This window comes from Sprattus sprattus (genome assembly GCF_963457725.1).
Source record: "Sprattus sprattus genome assembly, chromosome: 2".
In the NCBI taxonomy this organism is placed as follows: Eukaryota; Metazoa; Chordata; class Actinopteri; order Clupeiformes; family Clupeidae; genus Sprattus; species Sprattus sprattus.
In genome coordinates, this window is record NC_137921.1 from 23,281,568 (window position 1) to 23,291,718 (window position 10,151).

A 10,151-nucleotide genomic window follows, 5' to 3' on the forward strand; every position below is an offset into this window, starting at 1 on the left:
AGTGACCTATCTGCCTTGACAAATCCATGCATGTGTTTTACACGACAGTGATCCAAAGAGGATGTTAGCAAGGCATACATCCATCTGTCCATCTTGTGACATCCTGTCACTTTATTTTGGATAAAGGGGGAGAGGACTATTTCTAATTTTCACCTTCCTAAATTTAGATTCCAAGCGTGACGCTTAGGATTCCACCATGGAAGTCAGTGGCACCTGTTAATGGAATGGTGCCATCAATGTCATTCACAAGGAAGAGGACACACACACAACTGGCCAGTGTCCAACAAACACACACAACCCACTCAGCTAGCCTTTCATCAGTGTAGATGAGAAGAGTGTAGTCGAGGTAGAAGATCATAGAGCATAACATTCTGCACACCAACTTAGCAATTTGATTCCTTCTGTCCGTCTATGGATAAGGCATTGCTTATTTACCATGGTTTGTGTCATCATCGATGTCATTGCAGAGCACAACAAAGTGACATTGTCAAGAGGTGTTTAACTGTAGGCCCTCTGCACCAAGGCAAATACAAAATAATGTTTCCATATTCCAGTGATAATTGCATATGAAGATACTTTGCTGTCATAGTTCCAAGTATGCATGTACTGTACGTATTTGGGCATGGATACAAATGCAGGTATACTAACACTGCTCAATTCGGCTCTTTTGTAGCAAAAAAAAAAGAAAAGGTATTTGTATCTACAGTAGAGGCTTTCAATTAATACGGGCATCACATCTTTTTTAAATTAAGCACAATAGGAGAGAAAGAATAATCTACACTAACACATAACGATTTAATGAATAAAAAGGCGCGTTAAAAATACGGCACTTCTCATTACTTTGTCGTTTAATGTGCGCTCTCTGAAATTAACTAAACTCAAAATAGTGTTCAGTATTAAACTTTTTGAGCAAGGCAGATTGTTATAGTAATTGCTTAGTTCTGGGCGAAACAAACCTGATACTTTATGGGAAACAATTCTGGCAGTATAGTCTATGAGGTTCGTAATTCGCAACTTGCAGAACCTGAATTTAACTGCAGCGACAATTACAGTGACAAATGTTTTACTCACCCCTTTGCTGAGCTAAACTGCAGTGCCATAGCAACGCAATGAGTGTGGAGAGAGATAGGGCTTTCATTTTTCCAGTCCGATTATTTCTTCATTAGCGCACCGCCCGCCGGAGTCAGTTTTTCACAGCGGCGGACAACTCAGCGTTGGGAAACTGAGGGGGGGATGTCAAGATTGACTTTTTCAAGTTCAGGAGGAAACTCCCGCTCCCCTGGAGGAGGAGGGAGCCACAACTTGAAATGGATTATGGGGCTCTTGAATCATGCAAGACAGACTTTGAAAGTTAAAGCCCACTCACGCAGTCAGTTAGCTATTCAAACGACGAATCTAACCATGATCCTTCTATCTTGGTCGCAGAAGATTGTATTTGCGTTCTCTCCAGAACGTCACTAATATACCAACTATGTATTCAGGGCATAAAAAGTTGTTTAAATTACTTATTTTATTGTCAGGAGCAATCTAACACGGAGTTCATCTAAATAGGCGTGATTCATCTTATTGTCCGATAATCAATTGTAGCTACTATAAAGGCATGCAGTGGCTTCGTGCCACAGGCATGGGTTGCCAAAATATATTTTCCATAAAGGTAACGAATGTAGAAAGCAACAGTTGGCCTAGTTTTGGTGAGTTCCCCAAAGATCGTGCTTAAACTTATATGAAAAAGTTTTACAGAGAAAAAAGTTGTGTCTTTTAAAAGTATACGCTGCTCCCTCTAGTGTCCGGTATAAACTGCCAAATTGCGTAGGATAAGAAAGTTGAAGTCAATGTCTTGAAAGAGCACACTGGATAGAACTTCAGGTAAAGGTTGTTAGTAGGCTAATACCCAAAGAGTAGGACTCATTTGGCATCATTTGACTTCATTGTGTCAATTATAGTGTGACAGCTCAGTGGTCTGTCAATCAACTTCATTGTACAATGGATGGCTGCAATCCCTTTAGTAGCCAATTTAATCTTTTAGATGCATGGTCTGTCTCAGGAACCTTGCACTTCAAGCCGAGACCTGAGATGGACACATCACCTGTGCCTTACCTGCTGGGCCGACTCGGAGTTGTTGACAGGTGAAGGAGGCGCCAATCATGTTGCTCCTCTCACGCTGACCTGCAAAGTGGTTTTCCTCCATAGCCCCTCAGAGGGAAACACTCTAACAAAAAAAACTACCCAGACCAGAGGTGAGAGATGTCCTTTCTGAGTTTGAGCTGGTTGGGGGCTCAAGGCAGGGCGCTGTGGTCCTCCAGGTTCCTCGCTGGAGACGAGGAAAGCCAGGGGTTTGCCCACAGGGATGAGCTGAGCAGGAGGTATGGGGAGGCTCATGCAGGGGAGCCTGGGGAGGAACCCTGCTGCTCCAGCCCCGAGGCCAGCGAGGAGCTGCAGGCTGAGGGCGAACCCGCAGGGTCACCAGAGGCCATCTGCCCCAAAATCACCACCTGGGAGGCAGGATGGAATGTCACCAATGCCATCCAGGTGAGTGGATTTGTTGGCCCTTTTCGAATGATGAGGAAGCTGATCCAAAGTCCTTTTGTGCATGGTGTGTACTGTAGTAAGGAGTGCATTAGTTCTGATTTGACAAAGACAACTAAAAATGAATATCTAGTTAAACATTGAAACAAATATTACATTTTGAGACTTTGAATTGTTAAAAGATTTATGCAGATTGATTAAATGAGCCTGTTTGAACAAGGCGTGTTTGCTTTGGCATTAGTGCATTTTTTTTTATTTATGAACAAGGATTATTATGTGAATAGCTCTTCACAGCTTTATTTGTTTGCTGCCTCCTAATTCACTCTGGCATTAGGTCCTCCCTGAATCATATGCTGTTTCACTCTAATTGTCCAACATCCCATTATCTGTCCCAGGCTTTATTTCTTTTTAATCCAAGAAGTACATCTACATGTTTGTCCAGGCTCACATATAAACAGTTTTGTTTACCTGCCATCTATTGTTCTTGCATGCACTTTTTGTAGGGGGGAGCCAGACTGTGTCTGGACTAATTAATTGCATGTCATTTTCCTGCGTCCTATATTCAATGTCATCATCGACGAGAAGCATTATGCTGCACTGCAGTTCCAATGCCCAAATGGTGATTCTCCAGTCAATGATGCAAGGGCTGTATGCTTCATGATTAAGTTTCACATGCACTTGTTTGTGATAATATTCAAACAATTATGTTTGCCGAAAAAAGAACATTCTCGTGCTCGCCCCATTTTTTCTGTAATGAGTAGTGCTTTGCTAGCAGTTGTGTTTACACATCCATGCGGCTGCTTTCTCTCACTGCTCTTTTCCAGGTCCTTTGTGTTGAAATGATTTGCACCAAAAACTAGACCTACTGTTAGTTCTACAGAAATAAAGAAATAAAGGCTATAGAAGGATTCAAACAACAATGAATTTACGATGATGAATTTTGCATTATGGTGCATGGAAGTGGAGAGAGTCTTTGCTGGTGTTGTGTTTTGAGGTTGAGTAGGTAGTTTAGTAAATCTCCATTGTGCCTTACTGAAGAACTAAGCTGTGTCATGTTTGTTGTGTCGAATGAATACAATTCTGTGTTAGAATTAAACAATATATTTCAGGGGATTTTCGTCTTGGGGCTGCCGTACGCACTGCTGCAGAGCGGCTACTTGGGCTTCCTGTTGCTGGTCCTGGCAGCCGTCATCTGCAGCTACACCGGAAAGATCCTGATCGCCTGCCTGTATGAGGAAGATGAGTCTGGACGCATGGTCCGGGTCCGCGACACCTACGAAGACATCGCCAACGCCTGCTGCCGCCACCTGTGCCCGCATCTGGGCGGCCGGCTGGTGCACGCGGCCCAGGTGGTGGAGCTGATGATGACCTGCACCCTCTACCTAGTGGTGAGCAGCAACCTGATGTGCCACAGCTTCCCCTTCCTCCTGCTGCCTCCGGCCGTCTGGTCGGTGGTCACCTTCCTGTCCCTGGTGCCCTGCATGCTGATCCGGGACCTGCGGGTGGTGTCGCGTCTGAGCCTGCTCTGCTCGCTCGCCCAGTTCCTCATCACCTTCATCACCATCGGCTTCTGCCTGCGGCAGGCCCACCGCTGGTCCTGGAGGCGCATGGCCCTGTGGGTGGACTTTGAGAAGTTTCTGGTGTCCGTCGGGGTAATCATCTTCAGCTACACCTCACAGATCTTCCTGCCTACGCTAGAGGGGAGCATGGAGGAACGCGGTGACTTCCCGGACATGCTCACCTGGACGCATGCCCTGGCTTGCGTCCTCAAGACGCTCTTCTCCGTACTTGCCTTCTTAACGTGGGGCGAGGAGACCAAAGAAGTGATCACCGACAACCTCCCTGAGGGTCTGCGCCTGGCAGTTAACCTCTGCCTCCTGGCCAAAGCCATACTCTCCTACCCTCTGCCCTTCTACGCTGCCTCGGAGGTCCTCCAGGGCTGCATGCTGAAGCAGGAAAACGGCGTGGCTCTGGAGAGAGCCATTTTGGCTCTGAGGGGTGGTCTTCTCCTGCTCACCTTCCTGATGGCCATGTATATGCCTCACTTCTCCCTGCTCATGGGCCTGACGGGTAGCATCACTGGGGCGGCCATGACCTTCCTCCTGCCTTCCCTCTTCCACCTCCAGCTCAAGTGGACCACATTGGACGGCAGACTAAAAGCCATCAATTTTCTGATCCTGGTGCTGGGATTGCTGTGCAGTTTGTCAGGGGTCATTTGTTCAATTAAGGGGGTGTTTGAGGCTTTTGAGAGTAGATAGAGCTTTAAGCCGTGTGGAAAATTGTCCCCTGGGGTGTTTGTCTGATCAATATGCAGAATCGTGTCAGAGCTTGGAATTGTGTCAGAGCATGCGTTATATGTATCTTTCATGTTTCCTTCTAAGATCTTATGTAAATAGATGGTTTTTGATAGGACCATCCTTTGCTTTTGTAACTATATGGTCACAGGGAATTTGACTGCAATAATTAACAGTCCTACGGTAAATACATGCCTAGTCACTATGTGTCATGTGTCCTAATTGTGGCGAGAGTCCAACAGGCCTGTTGAGTCTGTTACTACATGTATGTATATAACTCCGATGCTCCTCATAGGACGTTCTGTGGATTGATGTTGTAGTCAGTATGAGGTTTAATTACCTCGTAACTACATGTAATACTCAAATAAACAAAGCTGTGTTACTCAACCAATATTGGGCGTTCACTCATGATCTGCATCCATAAGAAATTTAAGATGAGTTTAAAATCTATGTTAACCATACAACTCAACAAGGTGTGGACTGGTTTGGATTTTGGTGATTATGGTAAGACATACCCCAGTTTATTTATCAAGTAGGTAAAGTTGTAGGTAAAGTTGTCAAATGTTCATGTGTTCATGTCTTCAATATTCTCATATGCTATAATTACCAACTCATCAGAGGTGTGGTGTCTGTCAGTAGTCACTTGATGAAGATGTCATGATTGATTATATTAATGTTGAACACTCTGAAGGACTTGCTTGTCAGCCCTAATTCAATTAGGATATGCAACAATAAATATGGCATCAATTAGACCTGTCCGCCTACTGGCCATTACACAGTAAACCTTTTCAGCACTGGGGGAGTTACCTAAGGCAGATTTTTTTGGCAAACTTGGGTATTGAACGCAACACAAACCATGCACACATATTGAGTATGGCCTCACAACGCCCACCTCACACAACGTGTCTGGAACTTGGGCCGAGTACAAAAATAACTGACAAACACGTCTATTTGTTGCAAGCCAAATTTTCCATCCAAAGTAATTTTTGTCTGTAATATGAATCATGTTGTGTGACTCAGTCGTCTCATTTTTAACAAAGCCTTAAAAAATAGCAATGAGGTTTATCTAGGTACTGTATGAATGCAAAATACAAAAAAAAAAACATCCAAATGAGATGTTCTATTCTGCTCCGTTCTCTCCTACAAGAACTACATTTAAAAAGCATGCTTTCACTCGCTGTTTCCACAACCTTGTCTAGTATTGTCTATATTCACATAAAAAAACACACTATTTTGTGATGGTAAAAATGTAATGGGTGTTTTTTTTCAGTAGGTCCTTTACAATATCACACTATTCTCTACATTTGCTGAGGAGGAGATGGGGATGAGCTGAAATAGAAGGCTGAGAAGAGGAGAGAAACGTGATTCCATTTTGTATGAGAGCCGTGGTTTACCACACAAAGTTAAGTGCCTGTTGTGTTAGATCCAGTACAAACCCTGGTTTTCATTTTGTCTTCTTGTTGCCATCTCTTCTTTTTCCTTCTCCCCACCTCTCTCTCTCTCTCTCTATATATATATATATATATATATATATATATATATATATATATATATATATCTCCCTGCCCATCTATCAGTCTATACCCCTTGCTGTTCGCCAGTGTTTCAACCCAGCCATCTATCGCTCAATAATGTCATGATAGAAAGACTGACATGTAGGAACACTTCTGACAAAGGATACCAGGAAATTAAGACAAAGCATCATAGAGAACACACATGAACAAGGGAAGAAAGTGGAAAAGAGATTGTGGCTTATATTTAAAAGCATTAATGTTTAAATGCAACTCTAAACCAAACCCAGTGTAATTCCCAAATCACCACTTATATGCAATCCAACATTGACGCACTGCATAATTGTAAAATTCTGTGCTTGTCTTTCCAGTGTTAAAAGAAGAACACCTGAGAGGGGATAACAATGAGAACATTTAATTTTGTGTTAATGAACCATCATTTTTATGATTTCTTTGTGTATTTAACACAGAAAAGAAAATGTGTGCTGCTTTTAAATCAATGAAACAGGAATACAATTATCACAATCCTTTGGGAGATTCCGGGGCCTGTTTTCTTATTAAGCTGATGGGAGCTCAGAGAGACAAACAGAGGCATAGAGATCTGCAAACTTGGCAGTGCCAACTGCGAACCACTTCAAGGGGGCCAAATCCTCCGGCGAAAAGGATTCACCACATTTTGGTTTCGTGGCAAAAAGCCTTCATCTAAAGTGCATTTCATTTTGCCTCTCATCATTTCTTCCTCCTGTTTCTTCTTTTCTTTTTTTCTCCCCCAAGTGTTCTCTCTCTCTCTCTCACTGTCTCTCTCTACCCTTTCTTTCCCCCACCTACTGCCTTTAAACTGGCAGCCCACACATCAGTACCATAAACTTCACGGTGAGCATTTTATCCCCACGGCCAATGTAATGCCTCCTGATTTTAGGAGGGCCCACCAGTTTCTGTGTGCTGGGAGATTAGGGGTGCAAAGAGAAAAGTCAGGAATTGGCTTTGACGGAAGCCAAAGTGTCTGTTAGTGCTGGCGACATGAAACAGACTGGTTGCTTTCATATTTCTCTCTCACACTGGTGATCCAGACAAAGGTGCCATTTTAAATCTCATTAAAACTGAAAAAAAAGACATTCTTCTTGGCTCAACTATTTTATCCTTGTTGGAAGTAAGCTTTCACATTTAACATTTTTATACAGTTCAGATATTAAGTCAAAATCAAGTAGAAGCTAAAGTGTTTCAATACCAAAGACAATCTTCCATATAGCCCTTTTCAAACAATCTCTTTCTTCACAGTCATGGCGACTTCATGTCAGAGGGAAGGAGACAAGAACCTGAGTGGTCATTCCAGGAAGGCAGCTTTAATAATGCTAGGAACAAACGCTCATAGAGAGAGGAAACTCTGTCCTAGCCAGGGCAACAATTTTTCTCTGTCTGAGGACAACAGCCCTATAATTACAAATCCATCTCACATACAGTAGAGAGGGGGATATAGAGGACACGTAAGGATTGGCCAGCTGCCTTGCAGTCTTCTCTGTGTAAGCTGGCGTGTGGTGTATTAACCTTTTAAATGTGACAAACTGCCCTGTTTTGAGAGTAAGCCAACACAGCAGAAGCCACTCACAATGCTTCACAAAACCTCACAATGCATTCACCTTGAACGCACCTCTCATTCATTTCTAAAGGTCAAGTCCGTATTTTTTGTCTTGTGCTTCACTGTGAGGCTTTATAATTATTAAGTTTTGTTTCAATAGACTCAAAAAGACATTAGGTTAAGGGCACCATATTTATTTTTTAATCTTTGTTTTCATTTTCAGACGTCAGAATCCATGACTTTCTCTTCACTGCCATGACCATTGCACAAATGGCTAACATGTCCCATCCCCAAATGAATGGAATTGTTGTTTACGGAACTATTTTTTAATGGCACAAGCACATTACAAATGGTATTTGAAGCATAGAAGGGCTCACGATTTACAAAACTCCACAGCTGTGCAGATAAATTCATCCCCAGTTAAACATTAATTCCATCAATTGCAAATACTCATATCTGCGTTCATCATTATTATGGGTTTATTGTTTTTAAAAAACATTAATTATTCCTCAGAGGGCTGCCAGTGGCTCTTAGATTCAACAGTGAGGATGGGCGAGGACAGGCTAGGGCTCTGAGGAAGATCTCCATGTTCCTGATTGATTAAACAGACTGTGGAGCATCTCAGCAAAAATGGAAAGGCGGAGGTGGACGGGGGTGACGGAGGACCGGGATTCTTTCCTCAGCAGTCATCAGCCTTTCCCCGAAAGCGCTATGACACAGCTGGCATGGCAACCCCTCAGGAAAGACAGACAGCAAGAGATTGCCCCAGAGAGGGAGAGCCTGGAAGCTCAACGCCGAGCATTTCCTGCAGTTCCAGGGGGGCCAGGCACCAAGGCTCCTGGGTGTTAAAAAAAGGAAAGTGAGAAGCGCACAGCTGCCAGAGGTTCCTCCCCCGGAGAGAACAGCTAAACGGGAGATCCGGGGCCGGGGCCGGGGCCAGGGCCAGAGGCCCATTCCACACGCCGCTCCTCTCTGGATCTGTGCTTTAATGCACCTCCATTAGGGGGCACCAGCCCTCACTAAAAACTTTTTAGGGCCACCCCACCCACATACTCTCACTCACACAGACACACCCCGCCCCCTTAAAAAGAAAAGGCAATTATCTGAATGCAAGGCTTTGTGCTGTGTGTTTTAAGAGACTACATTAACCCAGTTGTAGGCTATCGATTGGGAGGAGAGGAGAGGGCAAAGAGTCACTGTTTTCAATTCAACCCCTCCGTGGCTGCATCTCTTTCCATTCCACTTCACCCTATAGCAGTAATGAGCCCATTAAGAGTCTTCGATTCCGCCGCCTACACAATTGTTTTTTAAATTTTTTTGCAAAGGCCCTTTACAACAGGATGTCATTTTAGCTGAATGCTGAACTTAAGATCTCTGTCAGATGTAACACCCTGCTAACTGCGCTCATAGTAGATATTCTTTTCTTCAACAGCATGACAAAGACCTCAGTATGTAGCAGTCTTTTGTGCCTCCTCTCACTGTACTCAAAAAGAAAGATACTCTAGATGCAACTGCCTTCATCCTCTGCTGGTCTCTTAATACATCTTCTTCGAGGAGACGGACAGGGCGAGGGGGTAGGGGGGTCAGGCACAGTGAAATGACCTTGGCCAAGATGAACTCCCAGGATAAGATGTTCTCATCATGACACTGTTCATTCGTTTATTTATTTATTAATGTTTTGGACTCCATGAGCTGTCAGGCCAATTCTGCAATTAGAGAAATTGATGGTGGCAGATGTCAGTGACTGGAGGGGGATACAGCCAAACAGCACAAACCCCCTCGGTGCCACAGCAGGCAGGGCACAGGCAATCCAACCATGGCCGGTTTGCACCTGGCATCCCCCTGACCCCAAAGTGATTATCCTACATGTGGAGAGGATAAGGGGCCCCGGGCACATAGGGGTTTTTCTGCAGTTGGCACCACTGGCACAGCAACTGGCAGTGTGTGCCAATCCGGACTCAGATTCAAGCTGCTGTCTCCATGATACCCGACGCAGCGCGGGTCTTTAGTGCACTTCAGTGCTGCTGTGATGCTTAGATCCTCGTGGTGTTGGAGAGCAGGTTTTGCCTAAATCTGTGTTACTCTTAGCCACTATTTATTTTGCCAATGTTCTTTCAGTTAAGTGAGTGATATGGTTTATGAGATCACTCCATCATGTCTATTTCTATGCCACTTATCAGCTACATCAATAAATGCAGACACGAACACACACTTACAACACACACACAGTTGCAGTGAAGCATA

At 44.0% G+C, this 10,151-nt stretch overlaps 2 protein-coding genes across 8 annotated transcripts in view; one reads left to right on the forward strand and one right to left on the reverse strand.

Moving 5' to 3' along the window:
• lama2 (laminin, alpha 2) overlaps nucleotides 1-1,208 on the reverse strand; it is a 158,673-nt gene extending 157,465 nt beyond the window's left edge. For 6 of the 7 annotated variants that reach the window (XM_080832117.1, XM_080832116.1, XM_080832115.1 and 3 more), the window contains exon 1: nucleotides 1,072-1,208. In XM_080832117.1, coding sequence (XP_080688243.1) covers nucleotides 1,072-1,138 — 67 coding nt within the window. In that variant the 5' untranslated portion in view covers nucleotides 1,139-1,208. The remainder of the gene's footprint in view (nucleotides 1-1,071) is intronic. The other variant, XM_080832118.1, reaches the window with a different exon arrangement.
• Nucleotides 1,209-2,244: 1,036 nt separating this feature from the next.
• LOC308381655 (vesicular inhibitory amino acid transporter) lies at nucleotides 2,245-4,784 on the forward strand (the record flags this gene model as incomplete). The annotated part of the gene is made up of 2 exons (XM_080859242.1): nucleotides 2,245-2,529; nucleotides 3,636-4,784. The coding sequence occupies 2 exons, from the start codon at nucleotides 2,245-2,247 to the stop codon at nucleotides 4,782-4,784; spliced, it is 1,434 nt and encodes a 477-aa protein (XP_080715368.1).
• Between the last annotated feature and the right edge of the window lie 5,367 nt (nucleotides 4,785-10,151).